We start from the raw sequence: 16,328 nt of genomic DNA, 5'->3' as shown, positions 1-16,328 counted from the left end.
AATGTGCCCATCTCTAGCTGCCTTCACAGGCTCTAGTAACTACAAATGGGAACCTGTAGGGAAAAAAAGCTTGTAAGGTACCTTTGTTAAGTGCCTGAAATTCATTCATTAATTTGCACCTCTGTATGCATGTGTGTATGAAATGTTTATACAAAATCCAAAATTTAGTAAAACCATATCACGCAAATAATTAATTTGTTAGAATGGTATCATGGTGCAGTAATGGTGTAATGCAGATTACTGGAGGTGAACAAACAAGTTACTGTCAGAAGTGCATTTTGGTCAGTGAGAGCTCAGTGTCTGCTCAAAGGAGGTATCAGTTCCTCACTGCTTAAATAACAACTGCTAAATAGCAGTGCCTCCTAAAATAACAACCAGTTGTTTGGTTGTTATCTTTAAACTTTTCTTGAGATGGTAGAATGAAAGCTGAAAACATAAGTTGGGTATTAAGGGCACCACAAATGAAGATCTGGGCAGAAAATAGTGTGACCCTGGGAAAGCTCTGCCAGTTTGGGAATTCTGTGGCCAGTCATTAATGGGGAAGGACATGCTTGTGTGATTCAGGACAGCCAGCTCAGCTTCACCAAGGGCAAGTTCTGGCTGATCAACTCAGTGGCTTTCTGTGATGGAGTGACTCCGTCAGTGGAAGGGTGCAAGTGTAATTTGTTTGGACTTCTGTAAAGCCTTTGACATGGTCTCCCCACAACGTCCTTATCTCTAAATTGGCAAGACATGGATTTGTTCAGTGGATAAGGAATTGTTTGGACTGTTGCATCCAAAGGGTAGTGGTCAAATAGCTCAGAGTCCCAATGGACGTCAAGGAACAAATGGTGTTCCTCAGGGGTCTGTGCTGGGACCCTCTGCCCTCCTAAAACTCTGCTTGGAGTGCTGTATCCAGCTCTGGGGTCCCAGTACAGGAAGGACATCAAGCTGTTGGAATGAGTCCAGGGAAGACCACCAAGTTGATTAGAGGGCTGAAGCACCTATCCTGTGCAGACAGACTAAGACAGCCGGGGTGTTCAGCCCAGGCAACAGAAGTTTCTGAGAGGGAAACCTTGCAGCACCTTGTAGTACCTAAAGAGGGCTACAAGGGAGTGGGACAGGGAACTTTTACAAGGGCATTTAGTGATAGGCCAAGGAGTGATGGCTTTAAATTGAGAGAGAGTAAGTTAAGACTGGATATTAGGAAGAACTTTTTTACTGTGAGGGCTGGTGAGGCACTGGAACAGGTTTCCCAGAGAATTTGTGGATGCTCCATCCCTCGAAGCATTCAACGCCAGGTTGGATGGGGCCCTGAGCAACCTGGTCCAGAGGAAGGTGTCCCTGCCCATGGCAGGCTGGTTGTAACTGGATTGATCTTTGGGGTCCCTCCCAACCCAAACTATTCTGAGATTCTCTTATTCTTGTCTCCCCTGTCTAAATGCAAAAGCACAATTACATGTTAGCTAGGTAAAGCCTTAGGTTACAGTTCAGTGGAAGGAAGCCAGTTAAATTATCCATCCATTGAAAAGCCTCTACTGTGGATGAGACTCCAGGATGGCAGGTTTGCCTCCATGCTGCAGAGAATGACACAGCCATAGTTGTTTTCTTTTCTGGTTGTACTTGACATGCCCTATGGGGAAAATGAGTCTTTCCAACCAGGTGCAGAGTGCAATAAATGTCCTCTGACAAGCTGACAGAAATTAGTGGAAGCTTGGTACTTGGCAAAAAGAGAAACTAAGTATAGGAGGTGTTAAGAATGAACTGAACCTCATGGCTGGGAAGTTGTGGTCTTAGCATTTCCTTTTACATGCTCCCATCTGGTGTAAATGGCTCTTTAAGTGTTTCAGCTGAGGGTATCCTGTGTTTGATAGCATTCAGCTACTAGGCTGCCATGAGACTTCAAAAATAAGCCTCTTCTGGAAACCATGTGAAGTCTGTTCAGCTCAATATTCCCTTTTCTAAGGAGAGGTGATAGGTTTTTCTGAGTCAGCTGATACTGAGAGGGAGATGGAAGTGGGCCAGTAAATTACAGATACTCAAGCCATCTTTGGGCTTGAAGCTGTTTGAAGTTGAGTATCATGTTTCTGTCTCTGATCTGACCAAAGCAGTAAGATCAAAGTTACTGAAAACATAGTCTGGATCTGCAGTAGCTTATCCTTCCTGCCATGAACATTTTCTTGTGGAGCCTGCAGTGGGGAAAGATTGTGCATCACAACCTCTGCTGGATGGAGACACTGGGCCACCAACTCCTCCTTCTTCACGCTTGTGTCTTCACGTGTTCCTAAGTCACCTGCATGACCATCACAAATACTTTTGTAAAGGGAATTCAGGGTCAGTGAAAGGTACTGTCTGGATTGTCCAGAGAAACATCAGTGCTTTTGTAAAGGAAAGAGAAGCTCTGATAGTGAGAACATGAACTTTCTGCATTATGCATCAACATGAGTTTTCTATTCTGGAAAGAGCATCTTCCAGAGGCAAGTAAAAGAATACATTGTTATCTTGTCTCTCTTCTGGGATGGCCCAGGATCTTGGCCAGTTAGTGCCCATGTTTCAATTATGAGAATGTATTGCCAGTCACTGGGAATTAAATTAATATGTACAAAGAGCTGTCTGTGTTTTGGAAAATTTTCTTTTCTGAAGCATGTAAAACTGAATAAATACAAATACACAAGCAAGAAAATTGCTCTGTCTTCTACTGCAGTAGCTGTGTGTGTGGACTCAAATTCAAGTCCCCTGTTATCATTGTGCTTTGACCTTTTGCACCTGTACCATCCTTCTGCAGCTGAGAATGGAAAATGCCTTCTGTGCTGACTGACAGTTGAGTGAAGAGGTGAGTAGTATTTTTACATCCTTGCTGAGTTTAGGATTAGAGTTAGCAGTTCATAAGGATTTTCTTTTCTAAGGTGGACACTTAATTCCTTTTTCAGGTGTTAAGGTGTTGGTGGTAGTAACACAATTCAGTTACATTCCATGAATCCTGAAGCAGATACATGTTAGCTGCTATTTGCAAGAAATGTTTAGAATTTTTCAGAAGGCTGAATATGTAGAGTGGATCTCAGAAAAGGGGTGTGAGTTGGGTCTCAACCTTAAACTGATACATCTGTAAAGCAGTCTGAAGCTATGGTATTGCTTTATTTCATGATCTGGGCTTGCTGTACTGTGAAAGGTAAATTCCTAGACTTCAGGCATTTAGAATATTCTGAAGCAGCCCTTTGCACATACATTCAGACTTTTCTGTCTTAAGGAACCCAAAGTGTTACACTTAGGTTGACTAATAGATACAGATTGAAAATTCTTTCCAGTATTCAGCAATGAATCTGTTGGTTTTATTGTGGAGTCTGTTCAGTAGGACACGGTCATTTGGACACACTGCAGTCACAACAGGAAATGTGGAAGAAGGGTATAAACATAATATTAAATAGATCTATTTTCAGAGAGGATCTGTGAAGCTGTGATAAATGATTGCTAGGTTGAAGGTATGATAAATCCAATAGTAGTGTATTGTTTGTAAAAGCTCACCTTAGCACAAAAGTGCACACAGTCAGAAAAGGCAGTTTTAAGGAAAAAGATCCATCCCCTTCAAGTAGAGGGGAAAAGAGGACAAATCAGCAAATAAAATAGGACAATATATGCAGGTGTCTCTATATCTTTATATATCTATACAGCTGTAGATAGAATTCAAATTTATGTAGATATAGCAGGTTGATTTGCCTTCTTTAAAGTGGATATCTATGGTCCAGTCCAAACTAGAGAACAGTCTAGTGTTCTGTGATATGGGAGAGAGGCAATAAGAAACTCAGAAACCGTAGGAAAAGAACCAAGGTGGCATCAGGTCTAGTCTGAGGATTCATGAGACATCCTTATGACCCATCTCCCTGGCACTGTACTTGAATGCACGGTTTGATGTGAAGGGGTCCAGCTTGGAGGAGCTTACGAGTCAGGCAGTTGCCCATCGGGAGCTCTTAAGTGCTCAGACCTGGGCCTGAAGTCCCGGTGTGTGAACCTGTGTCACTTTTTGAAAACTGGGTTCTAGGAACTCAGGTCTGCTCTCACTGCAGAGAAAGAAATCGACTGTCCAGGTTAAGATAACTGTGAATCCAGCAACTAAGCACCCAAAACTGAAGGATGGCTGATAAAGATTTTCAGAGCTGATTGTGCTCCCTGAGCATGCCATCTCCTTGCGGACAGACTTCCCATAATGCTGGCTCCCTCCTCCTCAGTTTTAATGGGAAGCTCTACCTGCTCCTACAGGAGAGTCCTGGAATCCAAGTCTCTGCTTTGTACTGGGGCCACATCAGGGGCACCTGGGCTCTTGCTGTGTGTTTTTGAGAACTACTTTTGAGAAGTAGTATCAGCAAATGTTGGGAACTCAGGGCAGCTTTTCCAAACAGGGAATGGTAACAGGTAATGCACAAGAGCCTTACAGCAAAAGGCTTGGAGAAGAACATGACCTTGCCTGAAGGAGATGCTGGGGAGATTTGGGCTCAATACTTGTAAATGTCAAGTTTGGATTCAGTAATTTTTCATAGTAACTTTCAAGTCTGCTACTTGCATTACTCTTGGGGGTCTTAACTTCTGTCAGGTACAAAGAAAACATTTCTATTGGTCTCTGTAAGTAAAGAGCTACTGCCTTAATCTGTTCTCAAATTGGAGTGGTCACTGTGGGCTAAGGTGTGTTCATGTAATGTAACATTTCCTGCTATGTGTGTGGCAGGACATGGAAAGTCTCCACTTGCTGCACTTCTACAGGAATTCAGGAGATCACCTTAGTCAGAAAGCTATTCTTTAAACAATGTCTTCATATTTTCTCTTTGTCCTCTGAGAAGTCAACCTCCCTCTACACTCCTTCCCAAGAAATACCTACCTTTCTCCTTTCTGTTGTGAAATGTTACCTTCTGGGCAGCCCACACACAGGCATTACCACTAAGAACTGCACTTCCCCATCCCTTTGGGTTAGGCTGGTAATTGGATTAATTTAATCTCCTTTTGGCGTCATGGTTTTTTACTGTATCCCAATTCCCTTTGGACCAGATTTGAAAGATAGGGATCAGAGGCTGCCAGCAGGTACAAAGTGAACTGGGCAAAGGAACAAGAAAACAAGGAGTGGCAGGGAAATGATGTGCCTTCTATGGGAAAGGAGCTAGAGACAAAAATGAGGGGAAAACACAGATAAGAAATAGACTGTGCTTTCTTACCCCGCAATGTGTGGAAGGGAGACAATGTTCATCCTGATGGAAAAAAGCAGCAAAAACAGATGACTCAGAACTGACCAAAATCCAAGGGCTCCAGATCCTTTTTGAAAGCACTGAGAAGTCTGTATTTGGAGACATCTGTGGCATGCTTTTAGCTTCATTGCAGGGCTTGATTAATCGATCTGCTGGAGCTCTTCCACACTTCAGTACAGTTGAAATCCTATTTTCTGAGCCACAGTTAATTGAGGCTCTCAGTTACCTGAAGAATGAATATCTCCTCAGAGTTATGACTTCAGCACATAAGTACCACTAAGACTTTGCTGTATAAATCTTTAAACACTGATGAACTAATGTCTTGGGGCCAAATTTAGTACATAGTGTTCTGTACACATCTAGTGTTCTGTAAATCTTCACTTCTTAATGGTGTGTGATACCTCTGTGAAAATGTTGAAGCCAGATTTGCAGCAAATTCATTCAATGTTGTCCATGGTTGCAAAGGTATGCTTGTCAGGTGTTTACTCACAGGGAAAATGCAAAATAAGAAGAATTACAGTTAAACAGGTATTGTCCAAAAATGCACGTCAAGTTTCACCAACATGTTCTCGTATCTACTGTAATCCTTGCTAAAGCAGAAAAGCAGATGTACATCTGATTCTCCCAATCTGAAGAAAGAACAGACTAGCTACAATGATGTCCAATGAAAGGAATTAAAAAGTAACGAGAAACATTAATTTTTACGTAAGTACTGTTTGGGTAGTAAGGATCTGAGGAAGGAGGACATTAGCAGTACAGCTCATGGACAGGGAGAGGAAAGTACCCTTTACTTCAGCTTGGCCCACTACTTGTGGTCCTGTCATTTGGAGAGACTAAAGTATCCTACTCTGTGTGTGTCTCCTTAGCACTTTTTCAAATTTAAGAGTAATTATCATATATAACATAGGGTTATCGATCCCTAAGGCATTCCTTAGAAATATGAAACATGCATGTTATAGAACTAAATATTAGTAAATATTAATTTGTAAAATAATACTGTGCTGTAGCTTTTTAACTTGCAGAAATAACTAGGCATTATGAGTATGAAACATGCTGCAATAGTTCAAGTTTACCTGCAGTGGATCAATTAGCTGACAGAATTCATAGACTCAGAATTCATTAGGGGAATTGTCTCATGGAGGTTTTTGTTTGTGTTTTTCTTTTATTAGCACTTCAGAGTTAATTCAGAGTTTCTTGAGGGGGTCTCATTACACTCAACCAGAGCATCTAAATAATTTGGCTGGATTAAAGGGAATAAAGACAATCTGTAAGAGACCTTTTTTAAAGCACAATTTGGCTTGGTAGCAGAGAAATGGGCAGGAAGCCACTGCAAAGGAGAGCTTTGAAAAAAAAAAATGAGCCAGGCAGTGCTCAAGAACTTAATCAGGCATGAATATGACATCCACTGAGGTCTCCCCTGCAGTGCTTGTGTGAGACAAATCTACCATTATTCCTTGGTCTACCATCAGTCCATCTTCTGATCCCTTCCCTCTTGCCTGCGAAAGCTGCATCACCTGCAAGGCTGAATGTGAATATGGAAGTGCTCCTCTTGAGGGGTCTCATGTGAAATGGGGCTGTAAGTCCTTTCTCCTTACTTGGCCTGGTGCATCAGCTTTATCGGTATCTTACCTCAACCTAGGTGATTATTAATATCCATTTCAGAGCTGAAATTATAAAATATTAAAGTGTAATCTTGATGCTTTCTTGTAGCCATAAGTCAAAGTCCTGCCCTGATCATAGAATGTTGGGACAGGTTGGGAGGGACCGTAGCAGGTCATCTGGTCCAACCTCCCTGCTCAAGCAGGGTCATCCTAGAGCACATGGCACAGCATTGCATCCAGACAGTTCTTGAATATCTCCAGTGAGGGAGATTCCACAACCTCTCTGATCAATCTGTCCAATGCTTGATCACTCACAGAGTAGAGAAATTCTTCCTCATATTCAGGTGGAACTTCATGCCTCTGTTTCTGCCCATTTTCTCTTGTCTGTACATGGAGTTACTCTTCCCCAGGTGCAGGACCCTGCATTTGTCTTGAATTTCAGGCAGTTCTTCTCTGCTTATCTCTCCAACCTGTCATCCTTCTGAAGGGCTGTGCAGCACTAGGAGATATTGGCCACTCCTCTCAGCTTTGTATCCTCAGTGAACTTGTTGCTGCAACCAGATTTCTATAGAGAAACCCAGTCCTTTATATACTTTCCCCTGCTAGGTCTGTGCTTGTTTCCTGTAGGAGTGGGTTCTTGGTTGGCCCCTTCATTGCCAGCAGAGTTATGCACAGGCAGAGCAGTCAGGGAAAGGACTGAGTTTTCCTTGGAGGTCCATGTGTAGTTTCCACAGACTTTCCTTCTTTTTTTTTTTCTCAGCAAGCTGGAAAAGAAGGTCCTGCTAGAGAAAGAAGGAAAGATTTTGCGCTGGCCTAGCTCAGGCTTCCTAATAACTTTCTATTAGAGGAACTATTTCTGTTTTAACTATTTGAAATATAATTTGCTGCTGATGGAAAGCATTTTCAAAACTTTGAATGTAGAAGCTCCCTATTTTCCCCCAAACGGCACAGTGCGAGCAGCCTCAATGCAAACGTGGTCATCCATGAGCAGTCTCCATGCATTGTTTGCTCTCTGCTGAGGCAATTGCATAGCTGGCAGCTGTGTTTCTGATTTTCAGGAAGCTGTTGCCCATCCCATTATAAGTGCCTCAGTGATGAATGTCATTTGTTTTCCTAAGGAGACTGAATAGCTCCCATATGCTCAGAGCTTTTTGGTCAGTATTACTGTCACTCCATTAAAAGTTTTGCATCACCAAGTTCAATTATCTACTTAAGGCTTTTCACAAATCTGCATTTCTTACTGAATCCAGTCTTGGCCTTCTGTTTGAATGCTTCTTCCACTAATCTCATGCTCTTCAGCTTGATTCTTTTATCATGAATTGCTGCCCAAGAAAACAACACTTTTCTCCTTTATGTCCCTCTTGAGACCTTCTTGTGCAATATTGCTTACCAGCACCAAATAATTTGGTGTGGCTGGGAAATACAATGCTTAGGAAAAGCTGTAGTTTTAATTGTTCTGTAAATGCTCAAGTGACTTGTAACCATTAAATTGTACGGTCCCCAGCTTGTGCAGTGATGTACTGTGGCTTGTGATAGCCCCCCTAAATGTATCCTCCATTCCCTTTATGTCTCACTTCCCTTTATGTCCTTTTTGTTACATTTTGGATGAAATATTTTACAGGAGGAGCTGTGATTTGTGGATTTGCTTAGTGCCTAGGGCAGTGGAACCAGTTATGTTTGGGCTACTACAGATTGGCATCTGCCCTGTCTTCCTTGCTCCTAATCAGCCGGAAGTCTATGAGGACTCTTGCAAGCATATTGTAAGAAGAAAGTTAGGCTCAGAAGAGAGAGCAACAATCCCTTGGCAACTTAGTAAAATCTTTACAATAGTTTTCTTCTCTGGATAATGACATTACATATTACAGAAACATCACAGAATATTCTGAGGTGGAAGGGACCCACAAGCATCCAGCTCTTAAGTGAATGGCCCATACAGGGATCCAACCCAGAACCCTGGCATTATTAGCATCATGCTCTAACCTGAGCTAATTACTGAGCTAATTACATTATTATTACATTTTACTTTGTTTCAATTATTAAACTCACCTTAACTCATGAGTTTTACTCCCCCCTCCCCCCTCGGTTCTTCTTCCCATCCCACTGGAGAGCAGCGAGCAAGTGGCTGTCTGGTACTTAGTTGCTAGCTGGGTTTAAATCATGACACCTTCTTACTGCTTTCCCTGACTTCTGTACCTCTGATTTTTGACTTGTTCTTGAAATGATGTCAGAATGGAGTAATGATATGAGGATTCAGAGTCCTAAGCTTATCAACTGTGTTGGCAAACTAACCAAGTAACATTACATTGACAAACTCTCCTTGGTTTGCAGTGCCCTTACACATCAGTTTCTTATAGATTGTGTGGATGTACATCTCCTGCATATTTCTCATATGCCACCTCATATGCCACCTCCCTGCTGTCTTGCAGGGTTTCTTGGGATTGAATTGTTAGGAGACATGAGGCAATCTCTAGTGATTCTTTATTCTTTCACCTATAAGCTCACTATGTGCTGTTGACCTTTCTCTGTAGCATGTAATGATGGCTCAGTGTCCTGTGTAAAATGGATTCTGCCATTAGTAAATGGGTTTTTGTTCAAGCACCCAAATCATATGAACTGTCAAGGCTTTGGTTGTTTGTGTGTCTGGTTAAGAGAGGTGTGAACGGATCATGGATACAGCTCTGTCCTTTTCACTTTCAGTATTCCCCTGTGCATATCTTCTTCATGTTTGTTATTATAGTTCTGTTTTTCCTTAGAGAAGTTTCTCTTATCTCCTATCATAATGTCAGTTGCTTGCTAATACTTTGTTCAGAGAAGCACTCTGTTTACAGGGCAGGGCAGGAACAGCCTCTTTCCAGATGGCATGGAGTGACTGTACATCAAGTTAGTGTGGTCCTTTCCCTAGCACATTGTGCCACAGAACTGACAAGTGCAGAGCAAGTTAAATAGTGCTTGGTAAAGAGTCCAGAGAAACTCAACTTGAAAGAGTAAGTTTCTAAGAAGGAAAAAGGTCAAATTCATCCTGTGGTTTAAATCTGCAAGGCTTCAGTAAAATTATGCTTATAATCACCTCATGTAATTGACTGTAGCAGACATGTGAATCTCTACAGAAAGTGTAAAAGCTAATTGTGATGAAACAGCTCAGTGATAAGAAATTATGCCTTTTCAAAAACTCTTCACCAGTTTCTTTCTTTATAGACAATTAGAGTTTGTTCTCATTTCCTATTGATCATGAGTAACTACCCCTCTCTAGGCTCAGCTGTTCCTTTTTATTCTCCTCCTTTGTGCTTTGCTGTCCTGAAGCCAAATCTGAATGGATTTCAGTGGCTCTTTTGTATTTTTTGACTTGGTATCAGGAAGTCTGACGCCACAAGAAAATTATTTTACAAATGCTAGCCATAATATGGATGAGTTCTTCAACAGGCAAAATAAAAGTTCAGCTGGATAATGAATGCAAGGTATGGTGTCTGTAAGTGTAAAACCTTTGAATTTTCTCCTCCAGTTCCCTTGCTGTAGCTCCCATCAAAGCTCAGTTTTAGACTACAGTAAACATTTTGGGTATCGAGACTGTAAGTAAAAGCTGGAAAGGCCCAGTTTTACAATGCTGTGTTTAAGTAATCTATTCCACAGTAGAATCAGAAAAGTAAGGTATAGTGCTGTTTCTTGAAAAGAGTAAACAGGCAATGTGTACTCCTTGTGGATGACTATACTTTTCTGCTGACTTGCAACCAGTAAATTCTTTGGCAACCTTGCTCCTGGCAAAGCCCTTGTACTTATCAACTCCCTCCTTATCGCCAATGTAATACCAGCAGCGTTCCCTTTTTCGGGCAGAGCAGTATATGTTGTTCAGGCTCATCCTGAGTCATGGAGCCCTGTAAGATGCCACCTTTCCCCAGGACTTAAAATCTGCTGTGGTGAAAATGAGAGTCACTTCTTTCTCAGATTTATCCATTGTTACAAGTTTGTGTGCTGCCATCTGGGGGACAAGGACTTGTGACATCCTCGTTGACTCCTCTCTCCCTCTCTCTCCCTCTTCCTTTCAGAGTGCTGCTGGGGTCAGTGCAGAAGAATGGCTGCGGCAGAACCTCTGACCGCTTTCTCACGATGGTACCTCTATGCCATCCACGGCTATTTCTGTGAGGTGATGTTCACAGCTGCCTGGGAGTTTGTGGTCAACTTCAACTGGAAGTTCCCCGGTGTCACCAGTGTGTGGGCACTCTTCATCTATGGCACCTCCATCCTCATTGTGGAGAAGATGTATCTGTATCTCAAAGACAAGTGTAACATTTTAGTGCGCTGCTTCATTTACACACTGTGGACATACCTCTGGGAGTTCACCACTGGCCTCATCCTACGCCAGTTCAATGCCTGCCCATGGGACTATTCCCAGTTTGATTTTGACTTCATGGGCCTGATCACCCTGGAGTATGCCATCCCATGGTTTTGTGCTTCTTTCATCATGGAGCAGCTGGTGATCAGAAACACCCTGCGCTTACGATTTGATGAGACTGCTGAGCCTGGGGCCCCCACCACGCCTGTTGCCTTGGCCAATGGCCACGTGAAGACAGATTGAGCAGCCACTTAGAGCCATACTTAGCAATCTGAGAGAGCCCAGATCTCTACCACTGACAGCCAGCTCTGGCTCTGAGGTACTGCTCCTTGCTGTATAAGATTCATAACCCCATTTTTCTAATGGGGGTGTGCATGGGATATACCAGAAAAATTGGAACCAATAGATTTTCTATGGATTTTACTCTTTGGGCTCCAAGGACCAATATCAGTTACTTGTTAGTTAGGTCGTTTCTGATTTTAACTTATTACTGATGAAAGCAGTCCTTTTGCTTACACTTTAAAGTGGAGAAAGAAGAAAAAAGAAATGCTACGGCGGAAATGCATCCTAAAAAACCCCACCTAATCAGTGGATGGGCATGGACATGCCAGCTGAGTTAGTGATTGGCTTACTCCATTAGGCAATATTCAGGTGCTTGCTTGCAACCAATACCTCCTGTGGGACCTGAGATGCTGCAGGAACAAGCAAAATCCATCTGCTGTTGAGAAGTACCTAAGACTGGCAGTCTGCTGGGGAGGTAGATGGTGTTCCTCTCACCAGGTCCCACTGGCCTCTCCCCAGGTTCTTTGTTGCACCATGAAATAATCTGGTGCTGGACATCTTGCTGAACTTATATGGATATTGTACTTTTTGAAATCTCAGTCCTGATACTTCTGATACTCAATAGAAATATTATCTTTTTTTTTCTTCCTCCTTTTTTTTTTCTTACTTTTTTTTCTAAAAAGGCCTTTTTTGCCAAGTGAATTTTACCATAATCTGTGCTATCTGAATCTTGGCAAAAGGCACAAGAAATAGTGTAAGTCTTCCCATCTCCTTTGTTCCCCCAAAGCAGATCTTGCTGCAGATTCCAGCTCCCATCTCAGCCATGCAAACCTTGTAGAGACTATATAGCCCACAAGACTTTTCTGCCTTCCTTTCCAGGGATTCCTCTGTTTCTGGTGATGTTGATTACTTATCTGGCTGCAGCTCATTGTATTTGAAGGTCAAAACTTTCATGTGGCTAACCCAGGATTTGGTCCTCTGGCACTGACTGCCATGTTCCTTCACCACTGGCAAACAACAACAAAAACAACAAAAACCAAAACATCTGTCTCTGAAAAGCATGCACTTCTTCATGCTCTCTGCCTGAATAAGGCTTTGAGTTAGGGTGTGAGAGCAGCAGTATAGAGGTGGAGTAGGAGGAACTGCTGTGGCTTCACTGTAGACCTACCTGCACCAGAGACAGTTTGAAATTTAAGTGCTGTTGGGAGCACTTACAGAGAACAAGGACACCTATGGTGCAGGAAAGGTGTTTGATAGTGGCAGCCACAAGTTTGGATTTCCCTCCGTCAAGTCTTGGCCTTTGAAGTTAGCAAGAAACAGAGAGCTTCCAGCAGTCACATGTCTCACTCCTGAACTGATTTATGGGGAAGGTTTGCCAGAGTTGTCCCATAAGGCCAGATTAATTTTTCTTTGTTCTTCCACCACAGTCAGCAGAACTGTACCAGGGATAATTTGTCTTGAAATGCAAATCTGTTGTAGGATTCCACTCTTTTGGAAATAGTTGGGCCATTTCAGTGTAAGTCCCTTGTTTTGGTAGAGGGTGCTCAGCTATGAACCTGCTTTTGCCCTGGTGCAGCCACTCCTGAGAGGAAAACCACTGCTGGCCCTGTGAGTAGAATTGTTTCTTGGTTCTGCTGTTACAGGGCAGTGTTAATCCTTCTTTGTTATTACACAGAGAGCAATTATTTTATTCCTTCCCTTCCCCTTTTCATATGGCATCCATTGCTGGCAATGGACACATGAAAACTGTGATGGCAAGGAGTTAATCGAATATGCCCTGGATATACAATGTATCCCAAATCACTGAGAATACTTAGGTGGGTATTTAGAGTTCCCTTTTTACAGTTCATTAAATTAAAAGAGAACAAACACTGAACAGATAGTTCTTTTGATGCTGTGATGCCAGTGTTATGAAATCAGAGGAACAGTATGTAGTTTATCAGCCTTGTTGGTCTTGGGAGTACAGACCCGGACAAAATAGTCACCTGAAACTGTACATGGAGGGAAAAAAAAGGAGTTTTGTGTGGGGGATAATGTAGATGAGCTCTGCTGGAGCAGAACAAGAATTGCAAGATGCAGATGAGAGTTGGGATCACACCATTTTGGCCCTGGTTATGTCATGATCATCAAATGCAGTGTCTAAAGCTGGGTTGTCCTCTCGCAGCATAGCTTAAATGTGGTGTTGTGCTGCCTCCTACACCACCCCCACATCATGTCAAACCCTCAGCTTTATAGAAAGATCCTTAGGATCCCTGCTTTCTCCTTAGCTGTTACAAAACTCTTTGGAAAGGTTAAAAGGAGTTGGCAATATGGTGTGGAGGACTGGCTGTCTGCAGAGCTAACCTGGTGTGCAATAGCAGTTGTGTCTGTTATTGTCTGTACTTAAGAAGGTCCCATATAAATGATATTTTATTTGTATTTTGCTGAGTGATGTAATATTTAACTGCTCAAAATATGGAAGGGTTTCCCAGCAGCATCTAGTATCCTAGGGCATTGTTCTTACTGCCTGTGTCATTGAAACAGCTGTTGTAGTCTGCTTTCCACTGGTGTCTGATGTGTACCACCCAGCTACTGCATCTTCATAGAGTGGTAATTTATACCCAGAAGTGCACTTTACTTGCAGCTTGCACACCAGAAACAGAAAAGGACCTGGCAAATTCTTAAATAATTTAATTATGTATAATACCACATACCTAATGCAGCAGGATTAGCCAGACTTCTCCTTTCTGAGCAATGTGGCTGCTGTCAAAGCTTTGTCTTTTCTGCAAAATCTCCCTTTTTAATACATGTGATGCTTCTTATAACATCTTGCAGAACTGCCCAGAGCACGTTACCAGGATCTCAGTGGCAGCTCAGTGAGAGCTTGGGAGCTGGACTGAAGGGAGCTGGACTGAAGTTGAAGAGACATTTACATTAAGAAGAAAAAAAAAACGCACAAGGCCTAACATTTGTTTGTATGTGTATCTTCCTCAGTAGATTAAAGTTGCCTGTTTTGAGTTCACCAGCAATAAAAAAACCCTTGTGATTTATCTACCTTGTCCTAACTGCAGCAAAGAGAAAGTGACCCTGATCTTTGCCTTTCTTTTCCAGGGGGTGGTGGGATATGGACTCCCCAATGTTCCAGTTTTGCATCTCTCTCTTTCTTGTCTCATGTACAGTCCACCCTAGAGGATCTCAAAGTGTGTGATAAATAAATACAGAGTCTGGTGTCCAACACACAAGAGGCAGTTCAAGCATTACTGTGGTATCTGTTCATACTCCAAAGATCTTGCCAGAGGGGAATGTTTGATCTACAGCAGGACCAGATGGCATTTTGGTATTTTGTGTTATAATTGAGAGAAATGTGTACATACGTACCAGGTACTATTGCGCCTTTGGTCGGAGTGCGTTTTGTAATTAAAGCAGAATAATCCAATCAAGATTTTGCTTGAGTAGTCCTGTGACTATAAAAGGTAAAAAAAGACTGCAAGGCTTTAGCTGCTTTGAGAATTAGGAAGCAGGTGACTGAAGTCCTGAGTTTAGCATAGCTCTGCTGCTGACTGGTTTTCTAAAACCTGTCGAGAAAGAAAGGGGATTTCTTCACTCATGGAAACTTCTGCCCTTTCTGTAAAACATGAGCCACAACCAAGATGTGAACTGAAACCAAATGTTTTTCTATTTTAATTTATCTGAGGCCCTGACTACATGCAATCTGCCCTGTATTCAAGGGGGAGGCTTGCAGATCTGACCTCTTTTCTCCACTTCTGCCTGCAAAGTGCAGCTGAACCACCTGAGGGGGAGAATACTCTTTTCCCCTTCCTTCCTGCACACTGGCAGCTACCAAATCCCTCTGTCCATCCCCTGTTGTAGAAGGAAATTTTTCTTCTTATGTGGCTTCTTACCAAACCAGGAGCTGTTAGTAATGTGTGTCACGTTACCCAGCTGCTTTGGCACCTAAAGACCACTTAGGGTCACAGAGCTGGTGAGAACAGATGAGCATTGTCCTTGTTTGGAAAATGGCCTCCCTTTGAACCTGTCTTCTCTTACTTCTCCTGGAGTGTCCTGAGCCAGCTGCTGAGGAAGGGACATTCCCTTCCTTCCACCTTCTGTCCCAGAGAATGGAGCAAGCTCTGCAGCTGCTCAGGGGCCTTGGTACCACTCAAGGTTTTATGCTAACACAGGTCTGTCTCCGATTGGGAACAGCAACTTTGATTTTAAGAGCTGTAGGGCTCTGAACTTCAGGCTCAACACAAGCAAGGCTTCCATAGACCTCATAGTGAATTTGTACCATGTGTAGTAGCTTATTATCTTCTAGGATGGCAAGGTTTTGCTCCATCAAGGGTTTGACCATGGGTCAAACCTTTGTGAACAAGAGGGGAAGTTACAGAAGCAGGTAGTGCCCCCAGAACCTGCTCTGCTTTTGGTCCCTGGGCAACCAGCACAGATGTGGAAGGAAAAGGTGCTGGGGATGCACTGGTTCGTTTGTGTCCAAAGGCACCACATCTTCAAATACAAAGTTGTGCTTTCCCACTGCAATCTTCCCTACTTGTGGAAACACAAATGTTTGCTCGCCCCAAGGTATATGATTGTTTGAACTTACTCTGAACTAGAAGGAGTGTTCAAAATCTCTAGTCCTCTTTCTCTCTAGGTGATTCCCAGCTTAAAACTTTGTGGAAAAATATGTCACCTTGGGATGTGCAAGCTAATGCTCACTAAACCAATATAGGTCTTAAGAGCCATATAGTGCTGTTCTCCATCCTGCTGAGTTAATCATGTTGAGAAGCAGAATAGACACACCTCACAGTGTGCTGCCATTTGGCTATACCACTTCAGGACCTGAAATAGTAGCAACGCCTACTCAGGAATTCATTTTGCCTTATAAAATGTACTCTTAATTCCATGCTTAAGAGGGAGAAAGAGATCCTATATAAG

At 42.6% G+C, this 16,328-nt stretch overlaps 2 protein-coding genes across 6 annotated transcripts in view; both read left to right on the top strand.

The window, feature by feature from the left end:
• The window catches only part of TMEM229B (transmembrane protein 229B), a 32,365-nt gene extending 17,527 nt beyond the window's left edge, over nucleotides 1-14,838 (top strand). For 2 of the 3 annotated variants that reach the window (XM_077180327.1, XM_054634870.2), the window contains exon 2: nucleotides 10,849-14,838. In XM_077180327.1, the coding sequence (XP_077036442.1) occupies nucleotides 10,849-11,378 (530 nt within the window). In that variant the 3' untranslated portion in view covers nucleotides 11,379-14,838. Of the gene's footprint in view, nucleotides 1-2,764; nucleotides 2,813-10,848 lie in introns of all 3 variants that reach the window. The other variant, XM_077180329.1, reaches the window with a different exon arrangement.
• Nucleotides 1-16,328, top strand: part of RAD51B (RAD51 paralog B) — a 397,362-nt gene that overhangs the window by 6,917 nt on the left and 374,117 nt on the right. The window lies entirely within an intron of this gene.

Source organism: Agelaius phoeniceus, chromosome 6 (genome assembly GCF_051311805.1).
Source record: "Agelaius phoeniceus isolate bAgePho1 chromosome 6, bAgePho1.hap1, whole genome shotgun sequence".
NCBI lineage: Eukaryota > Metazoa > Chordata > Aves > Passeriformes > Icteridae > Agelaius > Agelaius phoeniceus.
The sequence above is the reverse complement of the archived record's forward strand: the minus strand, read 5'-3'. Positions and strand labels throughout refer to the sequence as shown.